At 41.6% G+C, this 14,242-nt stretch overlaps 1 protein-coding gene across 4 annotated transcripts in view; it reads left to right on the plus strand.

Moving 5' to 3' along the window:
* Positions 1–75: 75 nt before the first annotated feature.
* The window catches only part of caprin1b (cell cycle associated protein 1b), a 38,600-nt gene continuing 24,433 nt past the window's right edge, over positions 76–14,242 (plus strand). For 3 of the 4 annotated variants that reach the window (XM_042341308.1, XM_042341310.1, XM_042341309.1), the window contains exon 1: positions 8,123–8,348. In XM_042341308.1, the coding sequence (XP_042197242.1) occupies positions 8,166–8,348 (183 nt within the window). In that variant the 5' untranslated portion in view covers positions 8,123–8,165. Of the gene's footprint in view, positions 405–8,122; positions 8,349–14,242 lie in introns of those variants that run through there. The other variant, XM_007887624.2, reaches the window with a different exon arrangement.

A 14,242-nucleotide genomic window follows, 5' to 3' on the forward strand; every position in this document is an offset into this window, starting at 1 on the left:
CTCTCTCTCTCACACACACACACCGGCACAAAAGCTCTCTCTCTCTCCCCTTCCCCTCCCCCTCTATATATATATATATATCATATGTATATATATTTTTAAAAAAAAATCCAAAAAAAAAAACTAAAACCACTTCGAAACAGACGCGAGTCGAGAGGGAGAGAGAAAAGAGAAAAAAAAAAACAACACCATCCAAAATGCCCGCAGCCACCGCCACTAAAGCGGCAGAATCGCGCTCCTCCTCCGCCGCCGGGCCCGAAGCCGCGGCCACGGCCTCAGCCGCCGCCGCCGCCGCCGCCCTCCCCGCCGCCCCGAGTCTCCAGCCCGGGCACCCGCAGAACGAGGCCCTCCGGCAGGTCCTCAATGTCATCGACAAGAAAGTGCGGAACATGGAGAAGAAGAAGGTACTGGAAGGGGGGGGGGAGGGGAAGGGAGCGAGTGAGAGGGGGGAAGAGGCCCCCGGTGGTGGTGGTGGGGCCGCGGTGGGGGGTTGGGGGGATTGAGCTGCAGACCCGGGTGAGGTGAGGTGAGGTGGGGGGAGGGATCTGGTGGATTGCCAGGAGCCGCTTTGAAACATGGGCAGATGCGGAAGGCCTTCCTTCGCGGTGGGATTATGAGCCACGGGTGTCGCATGTTGCCCTCGCTTTCTCTCCCCGGGGGCGGGGGGGGGAGACGGCAATTGTGTGACGGATGGGGTACTCAAGAGGGATCTCATCTCAGTAACTATTTTTAATATGCTTTTCCCCCGCCGCCGCCGCCAGTCCCGTGTGGGGACCAGGCGAGGTGTTTAATCCCTTGCGTTTCAAACTGAGTTTCATTCGATTAACGTTGCGATTTCTTTCTCTCGCTTATTAACCAACACCCCCCCCCCACTCTTCTTTTGAGCAAAACCCCTGATTGTCCAACGCCCCGGGACGTCTTTCTGACGTGAAGGGCGCTACACAAGTGTAATTTGTTGTTGTTGTTGTTGTGGTGGTTGGGTGCTGTGTGGACTTCCTTCCTTCCTTCCTTCCTTCCTACCTGCCATGTTGTGTTATTGGACTGGCTTCCGAAGCAGTTCATCGTAGAGCAACGTAGCCGTGCGGCTGGTGGTCTTTCCTTTGTTAAGTGGATAACTTCTGTTGAATGATTAGTAACCGCCACTCTTATGATTTGTGAGAAATTGCTGTTGAAATGTTTACCGGAATCATCTTTCTCTCCAGCGCGTCTGAAAGGTGCTAATTTATGCTGGGATATTGACTGCTTGTGCGGATGGGTGTCAGCATGGCTCTGGCACTTCATTCAAGTGACTGTTCATGTGTGAGCCTGGATAATTGAGTGTTGGCAAACTATTGAGCCATGAGGTGAGGGGGTGACTCAAAGCTGAGCCTGATATTGTCTTCACCTCACATTCCAGGAAGCACCTGGAGCAGAAGCCCTTGCACATGTTTGGCTTTCCAAGGGCTCAAACTAGTTAGTCTACCCAACCAATACCATCATTCCTGAGATCAGCTAACTCAGCACAGGCTGGAAATTGGCCTCTATGATTCACTGCTATTCTGCATTGGGTTTGTTTAGTGAGCATCACTCTACGCTCATTCCCTCATTGTCCAGATAAATATATATATTAAAGAAAAGTTTTGAAAGTCAATCCCTGAGGTTTCGAGGCATCTGTGATTCAGTTGTGTCTCACTCTATGCCATTGCTATCAGAGAAACTTAAGTTAGGTGGGAAGAGAGAATCAATTGAAAAAAAAGAGTTATGCTTTGCAGCCATGCATTGAATCTTTTGCAACATAAGAATAGTTGTTTCAGGGCTGGAAACATTTCTGATACTGGGTGGTCTTAAAAAAATGTATCCTTATTATTGATGGTAGGATCGCAATATTAGGATTCCACTGCTACTCAAATCTTGGCAGGGTGTCACATCACTTTGCAGTAGTGTGAGGAGTAATTTTAAAATCAAGTCTTGCATTTCAGAACTACTTTTAAAGTCACTGGTTTATTAGTACAGCTTTTTTTAAAAAAAACGAGGTTTCAGTGGGGGTTACTGCTCACTGCAAAGATAATTCAAACCAGTTCCTTTATCTACATTGAAAATGTAATTATTGGCATGGAGTTGTCAAAATGTAAAAACAATAATAATAATAAAACGTGTACAATACCAATCATTTAGTCAATTCATTTTGGTGGAAAGTGTTCTTAATAGTTGTATGATGCTCTTTCTGGAACAGTGTAATACATAAAGTGGATAGGCCTTCAAAGTTAAATACATGAGCTGCTGAATACTCCAGTTTCAAATCTAATGTGTGTTTGCTGAAGTCCCTTTACCTCGTCTTATTTTCTCAATTTTGAACAATTTAGAATTCCTGATTGTAATTCTAAATTTATTTCATTTAATCACCTGATTTACATTAGAATATACAGCACAGAAACAGGCCATTTGGCCCAACTGGTATATGCCGGTGCTGAAAGAGCAAACGTGATTCAAAAGGAGGAGTATTATTTATTAAACCGGCCTTTGTTGTGTGTTTTAATGCAGAAGCTAGTATTTCCACTATATGGTTCTGGTACAATAGTTTTATTTCTCTCCTCAGTCCCCTGTTCTCTTTTGCCCTATTTTTTGAAGGTGAATGTTGAGGTTTAATTCCGTGGGTGGTATCAGCTCTCCAGTAGTTTGCCCAAATAGTCACTTGGGATACGCTGTGTGTGGGAGGACATGATCTCTGAAGTTGATTGTATCCTCATCTAACTTGGAGCTGAGTTGGATCTGATTTTTGAAAGTGTCAACTATTTCCCTGGTTCCAGCTCAAGTTAAATGAATTCAAACCCAACAAGATAAATCACCAATAATTACATTGATCTCCATGACTTTATTGTAATGCATAATTATAACTTGATCTTGTAACAAAGCAGCCTTGTATCTGCTATTAAGAGTAAAATATTATCCTTAGTTTTAACTTGCCCTTCTGAAAGTCCTTTGAACGTTGATATCATGGCCCTCTGTACCTTGACTAAGTAACTAATCTCTGTGTGTATTTGTCCGCAGACTGTAAACTGTTATTACGAAGGTTAATTTGTTCTCTTCTGGCATTATGCGCAGTTATATGATGCATAGATAGCCAGATAGGGATCTGAGTGGTAATTCCTCCATAGTTTTTTTGTCACCTACCTAACCCACATAAGGAGGAAGTTGTGTTAGTATTGTTTGCATTGTGTGTTTATTCATCTGGGACATGGAGTCTCAAAAATAATACCGATGAGGAGCTTCAACAGCAATTCAAATTCTGTATAACTGAATAATGGTTCTACTGATCATAGATGGGGGAGAGGATACAGAGAAGACGTATAGCAGTGGCAGGAGGTATAGAGCAGATATAACTGAATTTGTGCTTAACAGTATCAAAAAAGGATACCTTGAGAAGGGGCTATTCTTAGCTTGATTACTAAATGCTATTCTCTACCTCTTTTTGACGGATTTTGACTTGGGACTAGGGTATGGTTTCACTGGTGTCAGCAGGTATCTTGATACCAAGTGGCCATTCTTCATGTGCATAGAGAGCAGTGTTGCCAGGTTGTTCCATTCTGTTCTATGTGTGTGGTGTTGCTGTTTTCCTCACCGGATATCCTTTTGACAACCACATGCTTGCTTCAAGGAAAGTTTTGATAGTAATTCAAAGTGACAACTCTGAAACACTGTTTCTTTTGAATACCAAGTGAATATGTCATTGCTTTTTTTCCCTCTGGTGAGCGATTCGTAACATCCTACAGGTACCTTGGCTGAGGGAGACTATTTCAATTGAGATAATGCAAGGTACGGCATATAGGAATTAAAAATAATAGGCACATTTGCTCCACGGATGGGATAGAACTTGTCAAGGGCAAGTTGAGATGCCAAGGCGTATTAGTTGACAGCACTCACCAGGTCAAAACCGTGTGAGGCAGAAATAAACAGGATAAATAAGATGCTCTGCTATATTGCCAACTCAAGTGAGTTTGGATCCTCAAATATTGTGTTCAGTCTAAACCTGGAGTTCTGTGTAAAGCCCCAAAGGCAGTGGAGAGAGCAAAAAGTATGATCTCCAGTGTTAGAGGAATGAGCTATGTCTAGTGATTAGACAATTTAAGACTTTGAAAGCGATGTCTCAGAAGTGACCTTATAGAGTTATATAAGGTTTTAAATGGGATTGAGAAAGTAAATGCAGAAGAATATTTTCAAATTGGTCAAGAAAGCAGAACAAGAGGTCACAGTTTTCAAGTTGGGCAATTTCAGGACAGATGTCAGGAAATTAACAATTGGAATGGGTTATCAGGAAGTTGTTGAGGCCAAGATGCTGGATTAATTTTTTTAAAAATCACAGCTAGATGCTGTAATGGGAAGATTGTAGGGTGAGTATTGTGGAAGGATGAGACCAAATAGGTTGAATGGCCTTCTTCATCCTAACCGCTATGGTGATCTCCGTGAAGTCTTTGGTCAGTAAGGCATATCCAACTAACCCAACAAAATGTATGTTTTTAGTAGTTGCCTTTGGCAAGACTGGATGTTTTGTCCCCTGTCGCCTCTTTTTTGAAACACTCAGGGACTAAATGGACATTTTTCACGTGAGCCTGAATGGTGAATTTGAGCCGGATATTTTATTTGGAGGAGAGAGAGAAGGAAATCCTTGCCAAGGCTAAGAATGTCTTCACTTGATATCCACAAACATTGTTTTTCCAGCAGGGGACCACTCCTAGCAACTAGGGGCACAAACCATGTTTCTTTTATTCTTTTTGTGTGTCACCTTGACTCAATTGGTAGTACTCTTATGCCTTTGGATCAGAAGCCCCATGTCTAGACTTGAGCTTGTTGGATAGGAAGACACTCAACAATGCAGTAGTGTTGCCTTGTCTGAGGTTAAACTGAGACCTGTCTGCCTGTTCAGGTGAATATTAAACAATCTTTTTAAAAAAGTCTGTCAGACATTGACAGACTTTTAAATGGAAAAATTGAAAACAGCTGATGTCTATCAAAAAGGGGCACTTTGAATATTGTATAAATTGTGTACTAGTTTTGCTATAGCAGAGGATTTGCCATGATGACCAGTGGAAGTAATGTGTGGACATATCAGTTATGGTCCTTGTGAAATTATATCTTGCTTTTAAAAACAAAGGACTTCAGAGGAAGAAGAGGTGTTTCAGCATTCAGCGCCTAACAATTTAGTTTAAAATAAAACAAGTATAACATTTATCTTGTTGCTTTTGAGATTTTTCCTTCAGTTCGTCTTTTCTCCCCTCTCTTGATAATACCTCAGGTCAGTATATTTAACTCAAACCTTAAAGCTGCTCAGATAATGATGTAGGAGTGGCTTGATCTTTGCCAAAGTAAATATTCAGAGAGATTAAGATGAAAGTTAATATTTTAGGTCAAAAAGCCAGTTAATGTTAACTATCAATACTTGTACATTTTGTGAAAGAAGCTTAAGTGGTTCGTGGGTCTGAGACCAGTTGGAAAATAGTCCTTTTCCTGTAACTAATGTTGTACCTATGGGGGTGTGGAAAATGTTATCATGAGTTATTACCTATACTTGTGATATAATCAATGTTGAAAGACATGGATAGTCATTATTGTAGGGCAAGATTGATAGAGGGTTTCATCCTGGCTGGTATCAACATCAATCTCCACATGTGGAGGTGTAGTTTGAATAGTAAATGAGTCATTAAGACTTGTGAAAATGTTTTTATCATATGTGCTGTGATGACAAAATAACTTCGCAGACATTGGTAAGCTTGCTGGAGAATAACTTAAATTAGTAGTCCATGCAGCAAGAAACACTGACAAACAGGTGCTGAGTTATTGAAATGTTTTAATAACCAGAACATGGAAAGTAGAATATGGCAAAACAAATTCTTGAATACAGAATATATTTCAGTTCTCAAAGTTCATCACATGTCCTGGCTTCTGTGCTAGTATGTTGGAAACTTTCCTTGATTCCAATGAGTATTTGTAATGAACTATTGTATTCAATTCCTCTGTATTGTCTTGTGGTATGAATCTTTTCAGATCTGTGAAGATTGTTCAATCCACAATAGAAGATGCTGAAAGATTTTGTTTAAATTGTATATTTTGGATAATATCTCAAACTCTTGAATAACTTTGACATAAGTCGGGCTGAGAGGCCAAAGATATAATCACTGTGATGATGTTCGGTTAACACATAATTTTCCTCCATTTCCATACCGGATTGCGTAACCTTTGTGATCACAATAAAAGTAAAAAGTTCTGTATTCTTACATAATTATGTTTGGGGGGTAACCTCTTTTGCTCTTGATAAGGTGCTTTGTTACAATGAATGCTGGATCACAAGGTCCTACTGCTCCACTTGTTAATGCATTTTAATTCTTTTTATGTAGTATTCAGCCAAAACTTATTTGAAGAAAGTATTGAAAAACAGCAAAATTTCTTGTGGTTATATTTCAGCAAGAGTGTAGCAATTGTAAAATGGCCAAAAGGTTGTCTATTTGGGTTTGGAGTGATTGTTTAATGCAGAGAGGATTTCCCCAAAGCTTTGAATCATTTTCAACACTAACAAATGGAAGCTTCATTTTTGTACCAAAATGCCATTTGATTACTCTGAGGACTTAAGTCTCTTGAGATTTCTTGGTGAATTCCCAGTTGCATCCAAAGATGGTCCCAAGTGAAGACTGGCTACACGGCTTATTATTTCATGGCTTCTTGCAATTTGTTTTGCAGTTACAAGTTATTAAATGGGGTTCAAAAATATTTGACCAGGCATATTTAATATCTAGGAGTTGCACATGTTTATTTAAGCCTTCCCAAGTGAACATTTTCTTCGAGTCTGCCTACTTTGGATGAAACATATGATCATAGGTGATGTTTCTTGGGATTGTCATGTTTTACACTTTCCAGAAAGTAATCACAGGATAGGAATCAAAAGATCTGAAAGCATTCCCTGCTCCCCTTCCCCCGTGTCTTGTATCTGGGACTTCACCTTTTCAGAGTGTGACCACTCTGTGCCACTCCAGTTAAGAGACTGAGAAGTACAAGAAAATGGCTCACTCGTTCAACCCTTCCCCTTCCCGAAAGAAACGTGATCTCCTTTTAATAAAACACAGGTATAGCATTGCACGGTTACCGATAGCAAGTAGAGCAGAAAGTAAAATTTGGATCAACACATTACGCATAAAACATTACACATTAGGCGACTGTTCTCTCGTCCCTCGTTTGATTGAAATCGAATATTTTAGAACCGTTTTAACCGACAGAACGTGCGGGTCGGGTGCGGTCGCTGAATCGCCGGTTTTGCTCGGGCGGCGGTAACAGTAGTCGTGTGTTGGTGCAAATTCGAGAGAGGGGAACGTGACGGGTGGTATCGAATACTTTTTGTCAACAAAGAGAAATCGTCGGCGGCCGCTCGGCGCACCGCAGGGCGCTCCTGGCGGCGAGTCGCGGCGCTGCAGCGTCGCCTGAAGTCCCGACACGACAAAGGGATCGGGATCGGGATTTCCGCGGCAATGCGCCCGTGAAAAGCGAGACCCCGCAGCGCCTCGAAATCACATAAAAGTTTTAATGTGTTGTGTGTGGGATCTGAGCCGGTGCGGCGGCTCCGCTGTTCGGTGCAGTCGAGTCCCCCCCCTCTCCCCTCTCCCCCCCCCCCCCACTCCTCGCCTCCTTTGCGTCTCGGTTGCGGTTCCTTGTCGCTCCTTAAATGTGCTGCCCTCGAATGTGCCTGCGTGCAATGTGCATTTCATCTCCTGAGCGGTTCGAAGAACCCCCTCGTTCGGGAGTGGAGCGGGGAGGGGGGAGATGGGGGGGTGGAAATGGAGGGAGGTGGAGAGGAAGGGGGGGGGGGGGAGAGGAGGGAACGATGTAAAAACAGAACACAATTCCCTCCTCGCATAATGTTGTGTGATGGGCTCAGGCGCGGGCTGCCCGGTGCGGGGTCCAGCCGTGGGGGGGGGTGGGGGTCCTGTCTGTTAAGTGCTCGCCCGTTGCGCGCGCGCGCTCTCTCTCTCCCTCTCCCCTCAGTCTCGGTGGGTCGTGGCGGAGAGCGACCGCTCTGCGTCTGTCTCAACGGCGCAGACGCCCAAACCGCTCCCCCCCCCCTCCCCGTTTTATACACTGCCCTATTAATAATTTTTTTTTAAAACAAAACGGTCTTTGACTTGAAACGAACGCGGAAAAAAAAAATGCCCGCAGCCACCGTCACAAAAGCGGCAGAATCGCGAGGCTCTGCCTCCGTCGCCGCCGCTGGGCCCGAGGCGGCCGCCGCCGCCCCCCCGAGTCTCCAGCCCGGGCACCCACAGAACGAGACCCTGCGGCAGGTCCTCAATGTCATCGACAAGAAAGTGCGGAACATGGAGAAGAAGAAGGTACTGGGAAAAAAAAAGGGGGGGAGCGAGAGGCAGCCCCGGGGCGTGTGTGTGTGTGTGTGTGTGGGGCGGTAGAGGGGGGGGGAGAAACCCCGAGGCCCGGGGCTGCGTTGCAAAGCCCAGGCCGTCCCGTTCCTTTCCTGCGAAGAAAATAACCGAGAGCCGTGGGTCGGTCAGGCGGGAGCCGGTTCTCGCCGACTCGACGACAATTTACTTCACTGGAGGGCCTCCCCGACCCGAATTCCGGCCTCTGACCGTGAAGTACCGCGACCCTCCCCCTCCCCCCAGTTTCCTGCTCAGTCGGTGGTTGCGGTTGTTGACGACGAGAAAATGGGTTCTCTTCCATTCGTTCGCCGATGTCGGGTTCAGTGTTTATAAGCCCCACCGTCGAGCAAACGGGGGCAGATTTCAAGAGGTTTCACCGCATCAAGTGTCGGTGAAATGTTGTGGAAAGGAAGTTGCACTTCAGGAGTGTTTTTATTCACTGCGCCTTTAAATACTCGTCGTTTCACGAATAGTGAGGACTCCTTAACATTGGTTGTATCTCGGACCATTTTATGGGGAAGTCAGCTCGGTACTGTTTGAGGGAAAGGAAATGGTCCCTGTTTTTTTGGTTTTCCCATTAGCCTGCCCCAATTGAAAATAATCACTGACGAGCCATGTTGCTGGGCTCTCAGCAAGCAACAGCAGAATCACACCAGAACCACCATTGTCCTAACTTCTAGTGGGACAGGATGCATTTGTTTTTTTTTAAATGAGTTCACAGGAATTGTCTGGGTACAATTGTAGAACTGAAATGGATGTACTAGTTACCTGATGTATTTGAACTATAATGAACTGATTGGTTGATGAATGCAATGCAGTGCCCTGATCTAAGGAGATTGACTTCGATTCCATTTTATGGTTGGGCTGCCATTGCGCAGTGCCAGCCATCCTTCCAGTGCTTTGCCTGAGTTACCGTTGTTGTGTGCACCTTGTCTGAAGTTGCAGGCGGTCTGCTTTGAGGTGGCTTTTAAGCCTGTCATCTAACCTCCCACATAGCTCCTGGATATTGATCAGGAGCAAAACTGTCCCCCAACCCTTCCAACTCGACGATAATTAGGTCAGTTGGAGCACTCCTATTTCAGCTGACATGGGCTAACTCAGGACAGCTGTTGATTGAACCTGGGACCTTTATAATCTTTTTGACTCAGTTTATCCATTGAATAACTTAACGGTGACGTCAGGAAAGGAACCCTTTACAATAATTTTAAAGGGATTATCCCAGGTTTCGTTTCCAGCTATTCTTTATTCAACAGGTTTATTTCATGTTGAAAGTAACCGATTTTTTTGTTATGGTCTTTTGTTCCATTAATTTAAATGAAAGATTTTAGCAAATTATCTTACTAAGAATTGGAGCCAAAGGGCAGTCTTACAATTCCTTAGGTCCCACTATTTCACAAATAATGAAACATCTTCCAAAAAATGGATCTAATTTTTCAAGAAAAACAGACAAATTTGATATTCACAGATATTCTTGGTATTACAAGAAAACTATCAGTATTATTCCAGATAAAGGATGTGTAGTTCACATGAAGCATACATACTTTTTAAAATCCAGATCCTCGATAAAGTACGGAGCCCATAGTGCAAGACACCACCAAGATTGAAAAGAGTAACAGAGAAAAAAATGTTAGGTGGTGGCAAACTTTTTAAGGATTGTATGAGTACATTGTGGATTTGTGTCCAAGAAAAGAATGTAAGATGAGGAGATGGGCCATACATTTTAATTTCAACACTTAAGAAAGAGGGGATTAATGAAATAACTTTGTAGGACTGTGTCTGTCTGGGCTTTGCTGTGCAGATTTTGGAACAGCTTTCTGGCTTCTAAGTTAGCTGGTCAACTCCCAATTTGTTTTATAATTAGTGTGAACCTGTCTAATTTTGCTGGCCATGTGTTCTCAGAGCCACCTTAGCCACAGTGAGGTCTGGCTTTCTTGCTACTCCCACAATTCAAACAGGCTCTTAATTTTAATGTCCCATCCGAAAGCCATCATCTTTGATAATATCATCAGTGACCTCCATGACTGGCATGTATGACTTGAAGCCGTTATCTGATCCAGAGACAAAAGTCTCACTAACTGAGCTAAGCCAATGCCATTTTTTTATCCAATCTTGTGTACGGAAAAACAATGCTGTCCATAGGGGTATTTGTTACAATTTTGTTTTATCTCTGCTCTGCAAAGATTTATTTTTGCTGTTTGTGGTGGATAAGGACCCAGTATTTTTGAAGGGTAATATGTTCATGCTACTGGGTATATAGAACTATGCCTAACATTTTCTTTTTTGGTAGAAGAACCTATTCAGATGAGATGGACTTGATGATGTACAGGGCCAAATAGAATGAATGAATAATGGATTTCAGAGACCGAGCTGTGAGCTTTGTTCATGACTGAATGCTGACTTGCCAAATTGAAAAATGAATGGGCATTAATTACATTGAAGCCAGGATTAGGCAATGTATAGAGAAGTGCATCATGTATGATCTTCTGTCACAAATTGCCATGTACCGGTTGTTTTAAAGACTTGTTTTAATGGTTGATTGCTTGCACATCACAATCCTTTAGTGATTTTTTAAATGTATGTTATTTCTAAAATAATCTAAGGGGCTAACCAAGTACAGAAATATGTGCATTTTCTGCAATGGTCTGACATTGGTGTAGAATTTGATTGCTAGCTGGATTGGATCAAACATTGTTCTGTGCAACAGTTTTTTTTGTTGATGTATATTTTTCTGATCATCAATTGATGTAACAGATTTTTTTCAGGGAAGTGAAACTGATTTATACCAGTTAGAATATGTAGAAAATTTTGTAAAGAGATCCTTACAGTAACATTGCTCTGGATTCATATTCCTGAATGATTGATTGAAATTATCTTTTTAATATTATGACAAGATTTTTATTTAGATGTGTGAGCAGCAATAACCTAAGGCACATTTCATTTCTAGGCTTGAGGTGGTTAGATATAGTGATTCCAGCAAAGCTTTAATTTTGCTTACATACTTTGTTAGGAACATTATTCTGTTATAGATGGTGTTTTCCTAATGTGCAAATCCTTCTCTTAGTGTCACTTAGTAACCACATGCCTTTTTTAAATGTCCTTGTTGCTGGCTGAGTTGCAAGGTTGTAATTTTGCATGTGGTGAGGAGTTTTGGTGTTGCTGTATGCCAGAGTATTTTACTGATGTCAAAACGTATTGTATTCCACTACAGATGGAGAGTGTGTCGTGTTCACTAATTTCACAGTTCGGCATATTGTACAGAAATCTCAGGAATGTGCAAATGAGATTTGAAACCAAGAGGCTGAAACATTTGTCTGTTGACAATTGACAAGCTTTCCTGGCTTGAAAATTGGGATTCTTCCCACTTAAATCCCAGTATGCTAACCAATAAGTTAGTTCTAGTTGGAAAAGCAAATGAAAGCTCCAAGTGCCTTGTACTTATAAACTGTGAGGTTGTAGTGAATTCCAGAAGTAACCATTGTGCATTTTGGGGTACCTTATGTCTTGGATTCTTCCAACTGGTGCCTGTGTTCTTCCAAACAAGTACCTCATGTCTCCAGCAGAAGGATTATTATAACTGGTAAATGCAAATACTGCTGCAAGTTTTCTGGAGCAAGAGAGTTCTAAGGGGTTTCCACATATTAGACGTCCACCTACCCCCATTAAAAGAATGCATGAAAGCTGACACGAGAATACCACATTTTATTCTCTCTTCAATCTTTTGGTAAATTTAATTCAAAAATGTAATTGGTATAAATCAATTTATTGTGTTTTTAAAAAAAAATATGGTCTTGTATTCATTAAAGGGGCATCATTTATAGTCTCGGGTCCGTCTCATGAGCTTGGACCCAAACTGTTCATAATTTTGTTAAATTAGTTATATTTGGAGAGTTCTTAAGAATGATTTCTGTTGGAAATGAATGCTCTTTCTATTGCCATAGGTGGAACTCTAGTACAATTAATGCCATCCAAACAGGCACAAAGTTAATAGTGATGCCTTTTTTTCTTATCCCAAATCTTTCTCTCACATGGTGAGGTGAATTGTATGGCGGAGTATAATCCTTCAGAACCACAATTTTTTGGGGAAATTAGGAAGATGGAGCGTTGCGTTTAACTTGTGAAGCTTAAATACATTTGGAATGAATGTCGATCTCTTCTGGGGCCATGTATTTTTGTTTGTCCAAAATTCTTTTAAAAGTTCTTCTAAAATTGCATTTCTAGGTACTAAAATTGTGTTATGGAAGGAAATACAAGGTGTAGTTGAACATGCCACTTACTAGTCTAGCTTTGTACCTTTAAAAACGTTGGGAATGAACTACTCAAATTGCTGCTTCACAGCATTTCATGTGAAGCGCTTTGAAGGACCTTGAAAGGTTTGCCTTGTTTATCTTCAGAGTTCTAGAAGTTTCTACAAAACCTACAAAACAGGTTCTGAACTGGCATGTGATGTTAGCATCCTGCCCTTTTTACACTGTGAGGTGGAATCCACAGAATGGGCAGCAACGTGGAACAACTCGTCCATGCAGTTTGAAGCTTTAAAACCTACACATCATGTTGGTCATGTTAGTCTTGTTGGAGGATCATGTGACTGAACCAGTTTTGTTGCTGGGTACCTCCTTGCCTTCAACCACTGCTCTGGTTGATAAACAACATCAGGACATTTGAAATAAAAACAGAAGTCACTGGGAACATTCAGCAGGTCAGGCAGCATCTACGGAGAGAGGAAGGTCAGTTAACATTTTAGGTCAGACCATTTGATGTCATTGTGTCTCGTGATTACGTTTTGCTCTGAGGCCTCTAAATAAGTGGTTTACTGTACACAGCACCAACTTTCTCTTATTTGTAGCACATGATTGAATCTACATGGAAGCAAAGCTGAAAAGGAACATTTATCTGATAGGAGATTACTGAATGAATACCAGCTCTTTTAACTATTTCTTTTCCTCAACATATCTCAGCCATTGTGGGGATTGGCAGAGAACTTTCAATGAAGAAAGGAGAAAGTCTTAAAACACACTATGTGTGTGGACTATAAATTTCTTTTTTGTGTTCTGAAGGTACTGGCTGTTGTTTTGGTATGGTTCTGCGAGTATCCGCAGCCCAAGCTTAGCCATTGTATCACTGTACCATACATGGAAGTGTGATCTGTAAAGATCATCACAGTTACTTAAGTTGGCATGATGTATTACTGAATATTGGATAATGAATACCCATTTTAAATAACTGTAAATAATATTTGTGCGATGTCACCACTTAGAATAACTTTTTCTAAAGCTTAAAATAGTACGTACTTTTAATCATAAAAAGTCAGTTTCTGACTACTTGTGTTACCCCTTGACCCCATTTTGAAGTCTGGGCATTTTTATATGTTCCTGATTTGTTCAGCTTTGTCAATATTTGATGCACCATCTAATTTACAAAGGTTAGCATGACTAAGTTGCATTTTAAAATAGCCAGAGGAAACCAATCTCTCAAAAGTGAATGCTGTATGAGGTCAGGAAAATTACATTCTCCATTTGTCTTGTAGCAGTACCGGAGAGAATAGCTTGACCCTTGTACATATTGAGAAAAGAGATGCATTTATTGAGTTTTCTGAACTACAATAGTGTTGGTTTCACATTTTTGTATCCTCCCACTCCTTAATATTGTAGGACTTTTCAAAGTACTCTTTACTTCCTGAACACTTGGTGCTCAAACACAAACTTGTATATTATTTCAAGGCAAACAATGTAAATAACATGTTCGTAGACTACAATTTAATAAGTGTCTATATATGATTACATTAATGGGGAAATAGAAGAAAAATGAGTGAGTTGTACTCTATTGTCTGGATTTCTGCTCCTCGTTGATTT

The sequence above is a fragment of the Callorhinchus milii genome, unplaced genomic scaffold, assembly GCF_018977255.1.
Source record: "Callorhinchus milii isolate IMCB2004 unplaced genomic scaffold, IMCB_Cmil_1.0 Scaffold17, whole genome shotgun sequence".
NCBI lineage: Eukaryota > Metazoa > Chordata > Chondrichthyes > Chimaeriformes > Callorhinchidae > Callorhinchus > Callorhinchus milii.